The following is a 21,372-nucleotide window of genomic DNA, read 5'->3' on the forward strand; positions in this document are numbered from 1 at the left end:
GGTCCTCAGCACATCACAGCTAGCTACCTGCCAACAATAGTTCTGCCAGTGGTCTTCAAAATGTTTCCTCAAATCAATATCAAGTTTCTCATGATCAGTGAGGATACCTACCATAGTTCACATTCATCCATACTTCTGAAAATACAGTGAATGACTCTATTTAGACTAAAAATACTAATATCTCAACTATTTTTCCAACTTAACTGCTTGAGCACCAATACATCCCAATCCTATAGCTAAAATATCACCTTCTTATGGACAGTAAAGCAAACAAAGAAGCAGCTTCCTTGTCTCTCCTACTTTCTCCTTAATTGAACCAGCATCTTTGTTTATCTTTTTTTACATAACAGCACTAGGGGTTGAATTTAGGACTTATATATAAAGTCTACCACAGAGGCACCTTGCCAGCCATTTGATTCTACTTTTTCTTCTCTCTCATTAAATTGACAAGGCTGGTCGTAAGTTTCCTCTGTAGCATAGGCCAGCTTTGAATTTGCAATCTTCCTAACATAGCCTCCTAAATAACTATGATTACAGACATATGTCACAGAGTCCACATTGTTCTTTCATACTTAGAGACGGGTTCTTCGGGCATGGAGGCCCCACAGTTTTGTGAGCTCCATTTGTTCCCCTGTCCATCTATCCTCAGAAAAAGAAAAAGAAAAAGAAACTCTTCATTGATTAACTAGGCTCTTCCTCTTCTCTCAGATTCCAATTGCAAATAAGATCTTCTTAAAAGGAAAATAAAAAACACTAAAACTAACTTCTACCTCCTCAGGATTTTGTGCCACTGTATCAGGACTTTGAGAACTTTTATACGAGGAACCTTTACATGAGAATCAGAGACTGCTGGAGTCACACAGTTTGCAGTGCCCCAGAGCCTTACTTCAGCATAATGGAGAAAGTGACTGATGACTATAACTGGACATTCAGGTGAAGCATTTGGCTACAAGGGCTTAATGGGTAGAGACTCAAGGAAACTCTAGGATGGATACAAGATTACAAATCTTAAAAACTCAAGGTGTGAATAAGGTTGATCTTCCAGTACTCGGCCTCTTGCAGTTTCTCATGATATGGTAGAAGAAAGGTACTTAAATTGACAACGTGGTTCTTTTACATTATAATTATATATAAGATTAGACCTATGTTGGTTGGTATAAGACACACAGAGCCAACTTTAAAAAGCCTTTGTCAACTTCCTTGTCAAATTGTACCTTCCTGATTTCCCAATGTTAGACTCTGTGATTAGTGTGGTTATTTTTTTTTTTTTCTTTAGGCGGTTTTGTAACACTTTCCACCAGAACTTGAATGTCATAAAATCAATCATTCTGGGAAAACCACTGCCTAGTAATACACAGGGACCAGGAATTTCCACTAATTCTGTGTCTCATGATGAGGTTGTGTTCCCCTAATTAAAAAAAAAAAAAAACACATGATGCCATGGACAGTACAGATTAAAATGGAAAAGACAATGTAAGTCTTGGACCAAACTAAAGTCTTTGCAGCAGTAAAATATAAAATGAGACAGTCCTGTGTGTTCGCTTCCTACAGGCATACCGGAAAAGTTAATGAAAATGTTATCAACATGGGCTCCTACAACTACCTTGGGATCGCAATGAAATACAATGAATCAATGGAGAAAATTAAGGATACTTTAGAAAAGTATGGCGTAGGTGTGGCCAGCACCAGAAATGAAATGGGTAAGTACATTGATTAATTTGGAATTTTGTCTTTTTGAGTACTACATATGAAGTAAGGATTGTGTCAAGGCTGTGCCTTAAATAAATGTGATAAAATTGAAGAAGAAAAAGAGGAAGTAGAGGAGGAGAGAAGATGGAGAAGAGGAAAGAAGAGGAGGAGAAAAAAAAAAGAAAAAAAACAGCTAGAGCTAGCCAGCATCCTAATAATTACCAACTTATTCTATTTCCTTTGATCAATATGTGTATTTTCTTCATCAATAGGATCTTATCATCAAATTCTAGTGAGTAACCAAGAACAATGACAATGGTTTCCATTGTCTTAGGGTCTCCAGGACACCTGTGACCAACAACTCATTGGGAAATGACCAAAACATCTGGCATTTGAGATTTTTAATTGGTATCCTGTGGCTTCTGGGATGAACACAATACTCTAAGTGGAATAACACCAGTTAAACTTGTGTGTGTGTGTGTGTGTGTGTGTGTGTGTGTGTGTGTGTGTGTGTGTATGAGAAAGAGAGAGAGAGAGAGAGAGAGAGATGCTTATAAAATAGTAACCTTTTAAATGGCTTTTTAAAGCATCTTTAGTATTAGATTGTATCTATAAATAGAGGAAATATTTAACTAAAAATCCAGAACCAATCATAATTGCTTATATTTTTTAGTAAGAATCTCTTTCTAATTTCCATTTGGCATTTGATCTGGGGATATAATGAGATAGCACTAGGTCATTGAGCAGTTCTACTTCACACAGGAGACACCCATATTTTATTTGATGTTTAAACAAAACACTTGGAAGAATAACCCCAGCTATAAAAAGCACAGAGTTAGTGACTTCTTTGGATGTTACTTCAAGAGCTAGTGATACCAGTTCTAGTTATGTGGATAATCTAATCAGAAGACTGTCTCAAAGATAATAATACCTCAACTCAGTGAAGAGAACATTCTTTAGTAGAGAGAAGGCAAATTAAGAAGGCAGATGGATACAGACAATGATTTGCCACCAAAGAAAGTCAGATAAAGACATAGTCCTAGTTGTATATGCCAGCAAACCCAGAGAAACTAAACACAAGTAAGTTTTCATTTGGAGGATGAGGAAGAAGAGAGCTAGATGAGGAGGAAGAGGGGGATAGAAAAGAAAAGGAAAGGAGAGGGGAGGGAGGGGGAAATGGAGGGGAGGGGAGGGAAGGCAAGGCAAAGAAAAGGAAGGGAAGGGAAGGGAAAGGGAAAGGGAAAGGAAAAGGAAAAGGAAATCCTGCTTACTTTAAATACACACCCATTTGGGAACATTCCTTCAACTATGATTTTAGATTTGGGGTGTAGCCATCAAAGCTTTTATTTCTCAAATCATCAAAAGGAACACATCACATTGACTTAGGTAGGATCCAACAAAAACACAAAAGGATGTGGTAAGGACATATTTCTATCTAAAGTGTCAGTTGCAATGCTCACATTATTAGTAATACACAGCTTTGCTGAAATCTCCTTCTGTTCAGTTTAAGAACACTGCCCTTTAGTCCTCTATTTTCCCTGCAGCATAGCATCATGACAAGTCCTGTACTGTCATTCCCTTCAATTACCAAGTCATCTGCCAAGTGACTTGAAGCTAAATAGGAAATACATAGTTTCACAAATTCAAACTTGTGAAGGAAAGGCCAGCTTGGAGCAGCAAATTAGTAGAAGTCAGCTTTAAATGAATGTTAACTTAAGATGTTCAAGTGTCTTTCATAATGAGTAGCTTCCAAGGAATTGCTATCAAGTAGAGGTTTTGTTGTTGCTGTTTGTTTGTTTTTTTAATGACTGCTGGAGAGGTATGCTAGAGATATAGTTCAGTAGTAGAGTATTTTCCTAGCATGCACAAGGCAGACTACTACTACAAGAGATTTCAAAATGAAAACAATTTCATGCAAATCAATGCTACAAAGATGTTTATAATAGTTGGTTTTATTCTATAAGTTACAAAGATTCTCCATTCCAAGTATTTTACTTATATGACAAATCCCTTTTTCAAAAATAGTGCCAGTTCCTTTCAGACCAAATTGTTTTAAATTCTGATTAATGAAATGGCATTGCCTTACTCTCAAGCCTCTTAATTTTTCTCTAAGGATCCTATGTAATATGATGGTACTCTCAAATAAATAGTTTTGGAGGAGAAACATGAAAATATGTCTTGGCTTATGAAAGCTTTTTGGCAATTTCCTGAGACCTAATGGAGTTCTGACAATGTAATTGCCCTTCTCCTGACAACATTAGAAATTATACACAAGCCAGATTTCAACAAGTACACATATCTCCAAAAGTCTAAAAATTGGTTCAATAGAGCCAAGCAACTATAATATGTCAATTTGAGTTATCAATAATTTACCTTGACAAGTTAATAATTTGTAGATAAGCTTCTTCAACCTCTTGACTCAAGAAGATAAAACACACAGTCCAGGCATATTTTTAATAACTTGACATTCAAAAATTGCTAATCCATGTGCTGAAAACTAAAAGCTGAGAATAATTCTACTGGATGTCACTGAAGAGTATGTTACCGTATACCAAAGTTCTCAAAGGTAAAACCAAAGGCTTATTCATTCAAAGCTCACAAAGTAATTGAGGAGCTCTCTGGTCTGTACTTTTAAAAGGTAAGACTAATGTTTCCAGTTTTACTAATTTGACAAAAAAGAATAAGAATAAAAATGTGTGATACAGGAAAAGTGCATAAAATTATAATTCTAGTATTCATAGATAAAGTTTCACCCACCACTACCTCCCTTTAACTTCTTCTAGTTCCCTCAACCAACCCCCCTCTCCCTCCTAGGTTTATGTACTTGGCTCATAATGACCATCATCAGGAATATAAATGATAACAAATATTGGCATGGATGTAGTTAAGGTGAAACATTTATACATTGTAGGCCATATTGTAAACTATTGCAGATATTTTGGGTATCAATCTGGAGGTTTCTTGGAAAACTAGAACTCAAAATCTAGTTTGCCACTTCTGGGCATATGACAAAGGATATTGTATCTTACTACAGAGATACTTGCAGATCCGTGTTCACTATTTCTCTGTTTACAATAATTCAATCAGTCTATGTCCATTAACTGACAAACATATGATGAAATCTAAAATGTGTAAATAACAGATTTTTTTTTACTTGGATATAAAGAAAAACAAAATCATAAAATGTTCAGGTAAATGGATGGAACTGGAAAAAGAAATTATACTCAGTGCAGTAACCTAGTCTCAAAAGGATAAGCATCTCATGTTATCTCTTATGTGGAACCCAGATTTAAATATCCCCCCACCCTCACACACACACACATGCTCACATACAAAGGTGTCACTATGTGAGCCAGTAAGCATGTTAATTTGCTTGATATTTTCACTGAAAATAGAGAGAACACCAGAGGCAGAAATATTCAAACATGGAAATGAATGGAAGTGAGAAAATGGAATGAGGAACACTTGGCTAAAATGGAGAAGCTGTACAGAAATTTACATCATCACTGTAGAACACAGAAGAACAGAGGGAACTACACTAGAATTAAAGATTTAAGTGCATATAGGAGTTGGGAGATAGGAGAGGAAAAGGGCTATGAGATGAGCTAACCAAAACTATGAAGAAGCTTAATAGAAACCCATGAGTTGATGAGCTAACTTTTCAAACATAATATGTTTTAAAAGGAATTTGAATAGATCTATCCTGCTTGAGTAGACTGTGCTGCTCCCACAAGGCATGAATTATTAAATGAAAATTTTATATTCTAGTCAGGGTGCTTTCTCTGTGAGTTATTAGTCAAGGAAGCCTCAGAGGCACTCCTAACAACACAGGATGTTGTTATTGTTTTTAGTTGCCCATCAAAACTAAATGGTAAGACCATATTGCTGAAGACACCACTTAGTTTGGGATTCAGGACATTGAGAAATCAACATTGATTGCCAAGAAAATTCATTCTCTGCTTGCTAGATTTTTACAGAACTGGGGGAGTCTCAGCACACTTCTGCCAGAGAAAGACATCGATGCTCTCACCAAGCAGTAGGCTCTGTATTCTACAGCCCTGTTTTCAAATTTGTCAGTACTAAGGACTGAATCCAGTATGCAACATAAGTATTTTACCAACTGAGATCTACCCATAACCCCAAAATCAGAATTTATTGTTTAAGAAATGTATACTAGAGGCCTTACACACACACACACACACACACACACACATACATACACACACACATACACACACACACACACACACACACACACACACAAAGAGAGAGGGGGTTACTACTTAAGCTACTGAATATGTTGATTTGCCTAAGATTTTACTGTCTAAATAAATAGCAAAATACCATGTTTATATGAAAATCAAAAAAGCAATCTGCTGTGTTGTAAATAAACAGAAAGGGTGATGTGTAGATTTATGTTAAGGCAATGTACGATTGAACATGAGAGAGAGGCAGAGAAGGGTCAAGGAGCAGAAGTGGAGGCAGGAGGCAAGAGAAGATTGTAGGGAGAATGAAGATGGAACTCGAGAAGGAGAATCTAGATCCAGATGGTCATATTGACGATAGATAGATATGAATATTTTAAGGGTTTGTGCAGGTCCTTTTATCTCATATAGAAGGGCAGTTAGTACCTTTGTCCATTGGATGTGAGCTTATTGTGTAGATGGTTTGTGGATTGAAATTTTAATATATAAACCTGCATGAAAAGCTAATTGCTTTGGAGTTGTGTTTGTGCTGGGTGGTGGGTTAAAGAAACACACCAGGGCAATCATATCCAACCGAGACAGAAGCAACAGGGTGGGCCGAGTGAACTGCCTAGGAAGGGAACCATGTGAAGAGTGAGGCTTGGGGACTGTGTGACAGAGTCTGTGCACTTGGCTTCACACTAGAGTATCATTTGTGGAGTGAGAACTTGCGGGCCAATAAAAGATTAAGCCATCCTTTAATATTTACCTCAACACTGCTGCAAGATAGTATCTTTTATGTATGACCGGCAATTGAATCTATGAAATCTCAACAATATGGTTGCCTAAATAAAACCTGAAAAAATAGACAACACCATTGGCAATGCCAACATGGATGGGAACTCTCTCAAAACACTATACCAAGATAGAGATATGGGGACAATTAGTGGTTACTGAGAATAGAACAGTCTTCCACAGGTTATGCAGTCCCAAAATACACATAAGCAATAGTAAATGAACTCAATAAGTTGTATATATAAATATGTGTGTATGTGTATGTGTATGTGTAGCAATAATAATTAAAGAATAAGGGGCCATGAAGTTGAGAAGTAAGAAGGAAAGGGCTAGAGGAAAGAGAGAGGAGAAAAAAAATATGTTGATACAGTACTCATGGATGAAGTTCTCAAGAAATGAAAAGTAAAAGAAATAAAAGAAATAAAAAAAAACATGGCCTAGAAAGATGGCTCAGAGGTTAGTTACACTGGGTACTGTTCCAGAGGCCCTGAGTTTAATTCCTTAGCACTTGGCACACACATGGTGACACACATCCATCCGTAATGTGATCTTGATACCCTTTTCTGCCATGCAAGGGCACATGCAGATAGAGCACTCATACATCAAATAAATAAATCTTTTTTAAAACCAAGAATGGAAACACGAAGTGAAGGAGAAGTCATTTTGTCAGTGTCAAGCTTTTTCTGTCATGATATTACCATGAACATGTGTCACAATCACTGACCTATGCCTTCCTTAGACACTTGCTCAGCATATTGACTCTAACTTTCTACTAATAGTTAATCTAACAAGAGGTAGTGAGTGTTCTGAGTGAAGTTTTAAGGCATACCAATGCAAGTGCCTTCTGCTGCTCATCTCTGAACATGGTGGCCAGACTTCTAGATTCACATCTTTCTCTGAATGCTTAACATGAAGTAAATTCAACCAAGAGGTAATATAACCTACAAACTGCAAGTAACAGAACCAGATGCACAAAGGCTTCTGTGTGATTCCTTTAAACACAAGGACTGATGCTGACTTGGATGTAGGAATCCTTGGTGCATATAAAGTGGCACAGACGTGAACTGACCCCCAGCACCATTAGAACAGGCAGATGGGAAGAGCTGGCAAGTCTTCACGTCAAATGGCAGCCTGTGCTGAAACAGGTCTAGAAACAGTCTGCAAACAGGCATAATGAACCACATTGAGGGAAATAGCTTCACACATAACACAGAGGAAGTTCTCAATTATACCCTTACTCAGTTGATATCAATCAGTGCTAGTATGCCAGTATTAAAGCCAGAGTTCTGTACATATTGACTGAGGATGATCCGGTCAGCATCACTAAAAATCCAGCTGAAGCACATAGTGCATGCGCAGAATATTGGTCATTTATCCCAAACCTACTTTTTATTCTTTTGACTTACGGTAATGAAGTTGATGTTTGCCATCAGAAAATGTCACTTAGTGAGCTGCCAAGAGGATGGACCCAGTTTATATTTATTCTTTTATTTATGGAGCGGGTTCTAGCAGCCTGTTGGATAAGGAAAACATCAAAGTAATAATAGGAGTCAAATATGCAAAACACAGCAATTTGTACCCCCACTGACACTAGCCAGATAAAAACGATTGTGCATCTGTCTGTTCCTTCAATTTGAATGATAGTTATGCTTTATTGGCATTTACAGAAGACAGTATTTATATACCAAAGGCAGAGTGTTGGATCTCATTTTTAAAACTTCCCAACTATTTGAACCACTAGCTGCAACTTAACATCTTTACTGGATCACGACACAGCCCGGTGTCTATAGACAGGATGCTCATCAACTTTCTAACAACTACTTTGCTCTCTTCAACCATTTTTATTTTTAGCATAGAGTTATAAGACAGTAGCTCATGATTGATTTTAAAAGCTATGTATTTATTAATCCAAAAGAATTTTTTTTTGTGTTAGAAAACCTCCCAAGAGAGTCTTTGGCACACACACATCCCATAGTTGCTAGGCTGTCTGTTTGCCTAACAGCACATCCCACGCCATCCTAAGGACTTTCAGTGATTCAGCTAGCTAAACATGTGGAACAACAGGATTAGAAAGAACAAAGGTGGAGATTTATCTTATTTGTCTGTTCACATATGTCTAGGTGATTTAGTTATGACATATTTATTCAGTTGATTCCCTGAGCAGGAAAAATTAATGAGGAAAGTTCCTGAGTTGACTAATTTGGCCTCCTTCTATCTTTAAGAAACTTCTCTAAATATTGATATATGTTGTCCACTTACCTTGTTGCTTTGGTTTCATGTAGATCTTTAATCTTTCTAATTGCAACCTCCACCCTTAAAGTATAACTCTCTAGGTCCATATTGAATGTTAGTGCTAGACAGGGCATTGTGCTCATCAGAACAAAACATCAACTATAGTATCAGAATTTTTGTTCCTGTGAACATTCTGATGTTCTTAGACTCTGCATAAGACATGGGATTTGTGTGCCTCCTTTTGTAATGGAGATTTTCCACTTTTGGAACCAACTTAGTAATACTAATCATTGTGGAATAATAATGAAATAATTAATTTGAGTAGTTTTGCCTTAGGCACTAGAAGGTGGCAGAGAATGACTCACACATTGAATGGATATGAGAAAGTGAGTAGGAGATGCCACTGTGACTGGAGACCATTCCATATCAAAGAAAAAAACATGTGTAATGTCAGGAGATCCTAAACCCTATCTTCCAATCTCTTTACCAACTTTCAAGGACAATTTCCAAAGATTACTCACTGTTGGTAGCAGATATAGGGAAAGAGCCCAGTCTTCTACTCCTGGAACCATCCCCTTTGGAAGGCATTGTCTTCTAAATAAATAAAAATTAATTCCAGTACATGATGATGTGTTCACGTGTTCATCTTCAAAGTTTGTTTACTTTCTGTTGTGTGTATTACATATTTATCTGGTATATATACATATTCATTGATCTATATCAAATATATATCAAACATATATTTTACATTTGATGATACAAATATTAAATCAAAACTCCAACATTTTGGACATTTTATTCTGGTTTGTGTGTGTGTGTGTGTGTGTGTGTGTGTGTGTGTGTGTGTGTGTGTGTGTGATATCATGTGGAAATCGGGGATTATTCCATGGAGTTGACTCCTTCCACTGAGTTTTCAGAAAAGAACTCAGATCATTTGGTTTGCCTGATAAATTCTTTTATCATACAATTCATATCTCCAGTGTGACAATTTAGCTGCTCCACTGAACCTCGAGTAAGAATGACTGTAGTGTGTGTTGTTCTGACAGCTGTCAGCTGTACACATAAATGAATTCATGTTTGAGAAGACCACCAACTAGCTTCTGTATAATACTGTGGTTTTTCATAAAGGACAAAGGTTTCTCTTCAAAAATCTTACTTAATATTGAATACAAAAATATTGAGTATTAACTCTTTGAACTAACCACTTAATACAGTCTAAAATTTATCTTCAACAATTTTAGCATTATAATGGTGCTATCATACAAGTGGGAATAGGATCCTGATATTTCATCCTGAATAGTAATATATATTGATTGTTACACTGAGGGAAACATGTTTTAAATGGACCTAAACATGATGAAAATATTACTCTTTGGTAAATCTCAACGCAGCCTCTAAATCCTACAAGTGCAAGTTACACCTCACCACTCGTGTGTTTTCTATTCTCAAACCTGAATTTATTTATCCAGTGTCAGAAGCAGCACACAGTACAGTCATTCTTCTTTATGGAATATTTTCCTTACTTACATTTCAAATGTTATTCACTTTCCCAGTTTCCCCTCTGGAATCCCCCTATCCCACCCCCATCCCCCTGTTTCTATGAGGGTGCTCCCCACCCACTCCCTTCTCCCCACCCTGGCATTACCTTATACTGGGGCATAGAGCGTTCACAGGGTCAGGGCCTCTCCTCCCTTTGATGCTTGTCAAGGCTATCCTCTGCTACATATGTGGCTAGAGCCATGGGTCTCTCCATGTGCAGCGCAGTCACTCTTACTTAAATTAAGGCTTTCCAGGGTAGTTAAAAGTTGTCACATTGGAGAGATGGCTCAATGGATATCATCATTTACCATGCAAAACTAACCAAATCTATCCTTCAGGGAAAAAAATGTCAACTAAAATTATAATGCAAGATCTGTCATTTTAAATTTACTGTTTAAACGCATATAATCAATACAAAATCTCCTGGTGGTTTTTTATATCCATATTACCTCTCAATTCACACACAAAATTTTCCATGAGTGTCAAATGAAATCTTATTTGGATACTATTCAGGTGTTTAGTGGGAAATATTTTTGAAGGGCTTTAATTTTAAAGTTGTAACCACGTTAATAACATTCAGATGTAGTTTGGAGCTCAGTTCTTCAATTTCACTAATTACATTTGGTTAAGACATGAGCTGCTAAGGATCTAAAAGGTAAAATGATTACAAACAAAGGTCTAGACAGCATTAATCTTTGCTACCAGCAAGAAGTAATATGACTACAATATGTAAGAGATCAGTAAACAATGATATAAAAGGTTGTATGCTTGGCATGGTGATACACACCTGTAACTGAGAACTCAGAGAGGAGATGGGAGGCTCACTAATTTGAAGGCATCCAGGGCTGAATAGTAAGATGTGGAGTCAAAGAAGAGAAAGATAGTAGGTGTGGGAAGACAAGGAAACAAAAGATAAGAGAGAAGGTGAGAAAGAGTGGAAGAGAGTTCATGAGAAGTTAAAAAAAAAATTCACAGTTAGGTTGAATTTTCCGTTGGGTTTTCTCTGAAACAATTTTAAACTTTGTTTTTCCTTCTCTGTAAAGTAATATTACCAGCACTAGTGAAAGTCTAAGATTAAATGAAATCATTTAGATGGCAGATTTGTCAGAGTATCTAATACATTTCAAAGATTTGACAAACACTATTTATTTATAAATACTATTTCCCTTAGTAGCTATGGTTGTTGAATCTGTGTGCATTTAAGTAAATTAAACATCTAAGAGGATTGTAACAGTTACTTGTAGGATGTAGGAATTGTGGTAGGTTTTATAAGTTCTAGTTCATTGTAAAAAAAATCCATGGGGGAGCAGCCATAAGTAAGTATATATCTTAGTGGATTTTTACAAAGCAGATATGTATGTATGTGTGATTGTGTGTATGTGTGTGTGTATGTATTCAACAATGTCCAAATACAGAACACTCAGAGAATCCCAAAATAAAAATAATAATAATTCTTCTTCTTCTTCTTCTCCTTCTCCTTCTCCTTTTCCTTCTCCTTCTCCTTCTCCTTTTCCTTCTCCTTCTCCTTCTTCTTCTCCTTCTCCTTCTTCTTCTTTGTTTTCTCTCCCTCCCTTCTCTCTCTATCTCTCTCTCTCTCTCTCTCTCTCTCTCTCTCTCTCTCTCTCTCACACACACACACACACACACACACACACACACACACACAAAACAAAGCAAAAAAAAAAAAAAAAAAAAAAAAAAAAAAAAAAAAAAACACTGCCCTGACACATTTGCAAACGTTATCTACACCACTGGGTGAGGCAGTATTTTTGTTTTTCATTAGGCTACATTCAACTGTGTTTCCAAAATTAATACATCAATTTTATAGCAAATGGACATTGAGTTGTTTCTAGATTGGAACTATGACAAAGATTCCTGCTCGGCTGGAGGTACATGCTGATGTATGTATAGTAGAATTTAAGTTTTTAAACTTGGGATTGTTCTAAAGCAAGGGTCACTCCTCGTGTAACTTCTGTTCAGGTACCTTGGATATACACAAGGAACTGGAGGATCTCATGGCTAAGTTCTTGAATGTAGAATCAGTGATGGCCTTTGGGATGGGATTCGCAACCAACTCAACAAATATCCCTATATTTGTTGGAAAGGTAAGACTTTCTTCCCATGTGTCCTCTGCCTGTACTATTCCCAAGAGTTATACCTTGAACAAGTTCTTTATCAAAAGGGTTGACAGAAAGGTCCTTTTTTCAACATCAAAATTTTTGGGTAAATATATCAGCACAGTCTAGAAAATCTCTTGATTGTGATACTCCCCATTATTGAGTTGCTAGACTAAATATGGACCAAATTTCATCTTCAGTGGTAGCTTAGAAAAGCTGTGTTATGTACTTCTTCTATATTTGTCATGTAACAAGTACTTACTAAGCACTACATTAGACCAAAAAATAATTCCTAATTCATCTATTTGTTCATTTGGTTGACTAATTGTTGAGATTCTGCATGTCATGATATAAATCCATATGTATGATACGAGAGGATGGGCCTTGTAAATTCAAGGGTTTGAAGTCCAATGGAAAAATAATATACTAAATAAAACTGGATAGGTACTCCAGGACAAGAACATGTACACATGAGTAACAATGAGAGCTGCCAGCTCTTCTTGAGATGGCTTACAATGCCTGTACTAGAATCATGAGAACAGAAGACTAATAGGTGAGCAAATTGTTTCTTGGAACAATGAAGAAGGGACTGCATACAAAAGCATAACTCAGGAAGAAACTAAAACACAGGTGCATGAACCAAGAAGAGATCAACAATGAAGGCACACACCAAATCACATAGAACCTCATGTTGTAAATCATGCCAGAGTGTGTGGGGATGCTCTCAAGGAAAAACAATGAGAAGTTAGCTATCTCATCTTAAATAAACAAGTGTGATAATCAAATTCATGTTTTTCTTAAACACAGTGACAGCTAAGTGTGGTATGTTATTTTAAATTGGATTCTGTGAACGTTCACTGAAAAAAATAAAGATAACACCATTAAAAAATATTAGAGTAGTTGTGGAAATATTAATTTTAATGATATACTGGCTGTTGATACAAAATATATATAACATTTAATATAAAAATATGGGGCTTCTTGGAAGTAACAGCTGCCTTATTTATAGTAGTTACATGGCTAATGAACATAGAGGTGAGGTACCATGAGGTTCACACTAAATGTCAAATGTTTCCAAAGAAAAATATACATATATTATTCACTGTGGAAATAGGACCGTTTTTCTAGCCTTAGCCTCAAAAACCTATTGTATGTGAATTACCAAAATATAAGGAAGAGCTCAACTACAAGTGACCACAGAAAATAAAAGAGAACCATCATTGCTCTGAGTTTTGGGTATTTTTGAACAGCTCCCTAATGTATGCATTGTAAAAGAAAAACAAATTTACAAGCACAATACATAAGCAGGAACAGTTTCTGCTCACCCCACACTGTCTTTCCATGCACAGTTTTACAAATTTAAAGTTTTTAACCATAAAACACAGATGCTTCTGTCTCCATGGAATGTTGACACAGGAAGACTGAGATCACACGGTGAGACTTTGAACTGCCTCACTGTCAAAAGCCCTGGGCTGCCAGGCAAACTAATGAAAACCATCCAAATAATCCAGTGCAGAATCAAATAGCAAGCAAGTGTGCAGTCCTCCACAAGAGATCGGCCTCTCAGTCAAAGCTCAGTCCTTTAGATTCTCAATAGTGCTTAAAAACAATGGTGCTGTTGAAAACTATCTGTAAGTGTTCCTGTAAGGGCACAATGTTTTGCAAACAGCTGTCATCTCCATGAGCTAGCTGGAAGATTATATTTTGTCCATATAGAATACCTACTGGAATTCAACCTTTTCCCACTAATTAGAGTTCTGATTTAACATAGATTTTGGTGTTTTCTAGTTTCTGTATGTTCTTTCTTTTCATTGTCTTGTGGTTTGTGTTTGTTTTCTGCACAGGGATGCCTCATTTTAAGTGATGAGTACAACCACTCTTCTGTCATCCTGGGGGCTCGACTCTCAGGCGCAGTCATAAGACCCTTCAAACACAATAGTGAGTATTTACTACTCTGCGTTTACTCAAAATGGTCCTGACAAAGGTCAAGATTATTAATAGGGACTTTGTCCTTGCTTTTCAAGCTGTTAACTTAGCCTAATGAAAGACAATTATGCTTAGATTCGCTGCTTTGTTAGCCTCTGGTGACTTGGAACACATGGCTGAAGTGTATTAAACATCCAGATTGCTAAGTGTTACCAAAACACATTAATGTCACCTTTAGTGGTCTTATGATGTGGCCCCTAAAGATGTGATTGATATCTTTAGATGCCATTTAATTGTCAGTTGGTTTGTAATTCTCCCTTCATGTAACTGTGTCTTGAGAATGTCCTAATATTTTAAATTTTGAGCTATGCTTAAGAAAATGTTACTGGTTTTTTTTTTTTTTTTTGGTATAATGTCTTATTCCCTTGTTCCTACATACAAAATAGTCATATCACCAAATACTCTTAGGTGCATTAAAATGTCCTGTCAGACACTAGAGAGATGGCTCAACAATTTAGAGCACTTATTTCTTTTGTAGAGAACCAAAGTCCAATTCTCAGCACACACATGGGACCTTGTAACAAGGGATCTGATACTCTCTTCTGAATGTTGCATTCACTAGGCACACACAAGGTGCTGAGGTGCTGATACAAAATACATGCATACATACATATATACATACATACACACACACACACACACACACACACACACATACATGCAGGCAAGTAGACTAAGAATTTATGGACATAAAACAAAATAAAAACTAAATCTAAAAGACGTTAAATTCCTTGCAGACTCTGTGCTGCATGATTGAAGGGTGAGGATAATATAGAAAGTTATTCCTTTATTCTTTATAAATCATATCAGACACCATCAAAAGTCTTAGGAAAATACCTTAAAAGAAGCAAGTCATGATTAGTGACACCTATCTTCTCTGATCCAACTATGTCCCCACTTTCTGTAAACCCTTTGATCTTTTTTGCATTCTATGTCCTCATCTGTAAAGCTAAAGAAGACATTGACATATGTGATCTGTTAAAGTTATGCTTCTGGGACATTAACATCAGAAGCCCTCCCCCTTCATACCTGAGCATGCTCATGCAAGCATACATGCACTAGCACACACACACACACACACACACACACACACACACACACACACACACACATGCATACACACATACTCACACAATTTGTAAAAAAAAAAAAAAAATGTTATCACCTTTGCCTCTTTCCATTCCCCTCAAATTTCTTTGTTTCTACTCCTTAGTATGCCTTTCTTTCCAGGAGTTCAGGGAGAATAACTAAAAAGGAAGACTGATAACAAGCAGAAAGGATTGTTGTGGTTCTTTTATGCATACCTCAGAGCAATCTCAATCTCATGGAAGAGGGAAGAGAATGCACATGTGTGTGTTTAGTGAGAATTTTGGAATTTTGGTTTCTTAAAAACACAGATATGCTATAAGAATGTGTTTTCATTTTAAACCCAGGTGTGGGGTATGGGTCTACTTCAGACTGTTCACAGCTGCTGAAACCCAGGTGTGAGGTATGGGTCTGCTTCAGACTGTTCACAGCTGCTGAAACCCAGGTGTGAGGTATGGGTCTGCTTCAGACTGTTCACAGCTGCTGAAACCCAGGTGTGGGGTATGGGTCTGCTTCAGACTGTTCACAGCTGCTGAAACCCAGGTGTGAGGTATGGGTCTGCTTCAGACTGTTCACAGCTGCTGAAACCCAGGTGTGGGGTATGGGTCTGCTTCAGACTGTTCACAGCTGCTGAAACCCAGGTGTGAGGTATGGGTCTGCTTCAGACTGTTCACAGCTGCTGAAACCCAGGTGTGAGGTATGGGTCTGCTTCAGACTGTTCACAGCTGCTGAAATCCAGGTGTGGGGTATGGGTCTGCTTCAGACTGTTCACAGCTGCTGACTATTATTGTCCTGTGCTCTAACAGAGGCATGGTTTTGCCAGCTGCAGACAGTTTATGCGAAAGTGTTAACTTTGGAATTCTGGGAACTTTTCCAGAGGATATATAAATGCTAGTGACTCAAGAGTCAGGATTGGTTGTTGTTGGTCATTGGGAAGAGATGGTTGCTGTTTGACAGTAGTCATAGTCAAAGAAGAAACAAAGGGAAAGAAATTATATTCAGGGGTGTGTTTCTCCCTTCTATTCTTCTGTTTCTCCTACCTAGTGTTAGGGGATTGAAAGGGTAAAATAAAGTTGGAGAATGGTGAATGAAAGAACTAGTAAAGGTGTTCTCAAGTAAACACAGTGAACTACTTTTCTAATGAGTGGCGTGTCCAGTGAAAACCAACTCTCACTGATATGACATGGGAATGAGGGGTTGGGGAGACTCCATACATTGAAGAACTACTTCCAGCATCTGTGAATAGATGGAGGAAGAACAAGGCCCAGGCACTCTAGAAGAACAAGATTGCAGACATGTGGCTCAACTCTGATATATAGTTCAGGGTCACTAAAAATATGGTGGTCTTACTGTATTTGCAACAAATATTCAACTTTTCAATTCCTTACTAAATAAATCTCTGTAGTTATGTTGATTTGCCCTCTATTATTACATCCAGCTTCAAATTACTCTGCTAGTACCAAGAATTTATGTTTGAAGTGCACATCTTTTAGGAATTTTTAAAAGGTATGTTAGTGCTGGATATAATGGTGCCTTTCAGTAATCTTCACACTCAGGAGGGGCTCAGTTAAGAGGATCACAAGTTCAAAGCCTGGTTGGTATTCAGAGTGAAGCTCTGCCAATACAAGGATAAGATCAAAGAAGAAACAGTAATGTTTTGATTAAGTGGACAGAGAAAATATCATTAGTATTAACACGAATATACTAAATGCTTTTAAATCTCTAGCATGACAGGTGACTGGTGATAGAAGCTTACATCTGGAGATGAATACACCATGTATATGGTTAACACAGTAGTCTCATTTTCAGAATAGACATTCTGAGTTGTGATTCATTTTAAACAAGTGAGCTGAGTCATTTTCAATATGGATTTCTTATGTCTTCATCCCATTCTACCTTCAAACAATAGTCTGTGACTATAACTTTACAATCTAGGGATCTAGGAAATAGCTGTGGCAGAGTAATGATTGTTTACATCTCCAGACCAACTTGTACAATTGTTTGGGTTAAGACTAACATATGTCTATAATGTACAAGAAAATAGAAGTCTAACTTTGTATTAATTAATTTTACTGCATTATGTGATTTAATATCTGCATAATGTGCTCTGGTTATACTCACCTCAATCCCTTTTACTCTCTTTAATTCCTGTCATTTGCCTCTTATGAGTCTCTTTACAACATTTACAACATTCATGTCTTTTTTTTTTTTGTTTTGCAGCCCATGTAGTTGAGGAAATTTCTAAGAAAATAATAATATAAAATAACCTTATGTTAAATACTTAAATAGATTGACCCAACCACAGACTGTGTCTTACTACCAGTTCCAACTGGTTAGTGATTCTTTAGGGACCCACAGTAGTATAATCCAAAACAAGCAACACAAACCACACCACACAAGCAACCATTTAGTATCTTCCTTCAGTTTCTACTCCCAGGATAACAATCCCAGTAAAACTAAACTCAAGACAGAGAATAGTTAAATAGTAACTACATCAGGAGGAAGTCACACAATGCTTGGAGAACTGGGGGTAACCAACACTATTAGTGATGGACAAATGAAATTTTGTATGTAAATGGGATATCTGAGGATTCCCCATCATTTACACAGGATGTAAGGCAGAAAACTCCAAATTAGATGCATGGTTAAAAGCCAAAGACTTGCCTCAGCAATATTGGAAAGGAAAAAAACAAGCAGGGAAAATGGTTCACTATAAAAGATACTGAAGATGGTGACAACTATACCTGGACTTAGATCCTGAATGACAAAAGACAATGTTACTCCTGAGACAATCTGGATGATAGACAAATAGGCTTCATGGTACTAAATAAGGGTAATGTATCATGGTAGGTAGCTACACTGTCTATGAGCTGTAAGCTTACATTTGTAAAGGCTTGTATAGAAAACAAAGAGGAGTATGTAAAAAAGAGTATGTGTAGTGCATGCAGTCTTAACTACCATATTTGGGTCCTTATAGAATAAGTCAACTGACCCTGCCATAGTATATGAAAATATCCATCTGTTCCTAGGGAATATGTAGTGAACAATTTAGAGGCACAGAACACCGTATGTGTAGCTTCAATTAAAAGAAATAATTAGATGGTGGGTGGATGGATAGATAAATAGATAGATAGATAGATAGATAGATAGATAGATAGATAGATAGATAGATAGATCATAGATGATAGATAGACAGACAGACAGACAGAGAGATGATAGATGAAGCTGGTAGATAGTTGATGTACATATATACATAAATACCAAGATATATAGATAATGCATTGAAAGATGAATCTAGATCAGGTGAATGAGTGTTTTGGATCATTCCTATTCTTAAATTTTTTTAAAGTTTAAAAATATGTTCAAATATATTTCTATTGTTAACTCTTCAACTCTGATGAGACTATAATTGGTATTAATTTTTAGTCATCTAGATTTTTCCAACACTTCTTAAATATTTGACCTATTCAACAACTTTCTCTTCACATTGCCTCCTTTTCCCAGAAAATAGATGATACTTTGTATTTATAATAAATGCCAGCTGCAGCAAGTTTGTACCAGAAACCAGCACTTATTAAGAATTTATTGCATACCAGATGTCTAGTTGTTGACATCGTCTTTGAATTTATTTGCTCATTTAATTAGTCTTACAGAAAACATAATGACATAGGACCTAATTAATAAATGAAGAGATTAAAGTTTGGAGGTATTTAGGAAACTCTCCAAAATAATCCAGGGGGGGAGATGAACACAAAGGGAGTATTGTGAAAATGCCATAGGGAGACCTATTGCTCTGTATATTAGTTTAAGCTTTTATGTGATCCTGCAAGTACAGCAGCATCCCTGGAACTCTTTGGGAAATTTTTCCCTTTCCAATTCACTAGAACTATGCTGTTTGATCATCATTTACCACCTCTTAGTCCACAGACATGTAGTATGGATAAGCTGCTACTGTTTAGTTTTTTTATGGAAGGCAATAAATAGATAGATAGATAGATAGATAGATAGATAGATAGATAGATAGATAGATAGATAGATAAAATCCCTAAAGCATGTCAATGCTCTGAGCCCCAGAACCTGTGGATGCCTGGTCATTTGGAAATGGAGTTAAAGTTACAGAGATTCTGTGTGACAATCAGTTAACTTTACCTTTGAGCCCCTCCTTGGGCCTAGTGTAATAATCGGGTCCCTACAAATGAAGCCAAGCAAAGGTTGTCACAGTAATGTAAAGTGTGAAAAACTTCAACTTTCATTTTTAGTTTCCAAGATGGAAGAACACATTCTCAGGGAAAGCGGGGCCTGGAAGCAGGAACACGGGAGGAAGCAGAGTCTGATCTAACACTTTCAGAAAGGTGCCTGTCTGCCAAAGCCGGGAAATCACTCAGGCAGACCTATTGCAGACTTCTGATCTCCAAATTTGCTAGGACCTTGAGTCTGTTTTGTTTTAGTCAACAGTTTGGTCAATGTTCTTGCAGCATCTGTAAGAAGCAAATGCAAGTCCCTTACTCCCTCTTACCAGCATGCATCCTTCTATGTGCATCGCAAAAGCAACACCTTAGGTAGCAGAGCTACATCCAGGGTCCTCTGGATAACTACGCTCATGAGTGGTGAAGAAAGTGAGGATGTGTATGGAGTGAGAAAGAATTAGATGGGGCAACGATACAAATGACACTCATTTCTGCTGGCTCGACTTGCAGCCTTGTGATTCTCCTGAACACTCATCCGTAGATTAGAGTGACAGAGCCATTTAAGGTTCTGTAGAGAGAGCCAGGCTGAATGAGCAACACATGGGACCAGGCCACATAAAATGTCAATAACATGAAAAACACCAGATTCTTTCTTATTAGCTCTGAAAACATTTTATTCTTTTTAACTAATTGATTTTAATTTTGCATCTCAATTGCAGCTTCCTCTCCTGTCTCTCCTCCCAGTCCTTCCCTCCCATCTCTTCTCCTGAACAACGCTCAGTTCTCCCTTTCTACTCAGAAAAGGACAGGCCTCCCATTTATCAGTCTGCCTTGGTATATCAAGTTGCAGGAGGACTACGAGCCTCTTCTTCTATTGAGGCTTGACAAATGTAGGGATATCCAAGATATCCAAGGGCAGGCAACAGAATCAGAGACAGCCCCTTACCCTGGTGTTATGAATCCCACATTAAGATCAAGATGCACAAATGTTACATATGTGCAGAGGTCCTAGGTCCATGATGATTCAGTTTCCAATAGCCCCTATGGGCCCAAGTTAGTTGATTCTGTAGGTTTTCTTGTGGTGTCCTTGACCTCTCTGGCTCCTCCAGTCTTTCTTCTCCCAGTTCCATGGGATACTCCAAGCTCCACCTAATATTTGGTGATGAATCTCTGAAGATGTTTGCATTAGTTATTGAGTGAAAGCTCTCAGATAACCATTATGCTAGATTTCAGTCTGCAAGTACAGAAAATACTAATTTTGTCAGGGGTGGACAATCTCTCATGGCATTAGTTTCAAGATTGGCCAGTCATTGGTTAATCTTTCCCAAAATTTCTGCTCTTTTTTTACCCCAGCACCTTTTTGTAGGTAGTACAAATTGTAGGTCTAATGTTTTATGGCTGGGTTGGTGTCCCAGTCCCTACACTGGAAGTCTTGTCTGGTTACAGGATATTACCGTTTTAGGCTCCATATTCCCCTTTGCTAGGAGTCTTAGTCAATATCACCCTCATAGATTCCTGGGGTTTTCCATTGTCCTATGTTTCTAGCCTTTCCCAGAG

At 37.3% G+C, this 21,372-nt stretch overlaps 1 protein-coding gene across 1 annotated transcript in view; it reads left to right on the plus strand.

Annotated features, from left to right (window-relative positions):
• The window catches only part of SPTLC3 (serine palmitoyltransferase long chain base subunit 3), a gene marked incomplete at both ends in the record, with an annotated part of 111,235 nt that overhangs the window by 34,849 nt on the left and 55,014 nt on the right, over window positions 1-21,372 (plus strand). Inside the window, 4 exons of the mRNA XM_080931308.1 lie at window positions 779-933; window positions 1,552-1,700; window positions 12,420-12,544; window positions 14,401-14,494. Coding sequence (XP_080787434.1) covers window positions 779-933; window positions 1,552-1,700; window positions 12,420-12,544; window positions 14,401-14,494 — 523 coding nt within the window. The remainder of the gene's footprint in view (window positions 1-778; window positions 934-1,551; window positions 1,701-12,419; window positions 12,545-14,400; window positions 14,495-21,372) is intronic.

This window comes from Micromys minutus (genome assembly GCF_963924665.1).
Source record: "Micromys minutus genome assembly, chromosome: 17".
In the NCBI taxonomy this organism is placed as follows: domain Eukaryota; kingdom Metazoa; phylum Chordata; class Mammalia; order Rodentia; family Muridae; genus Micromys; species Micromys minutus.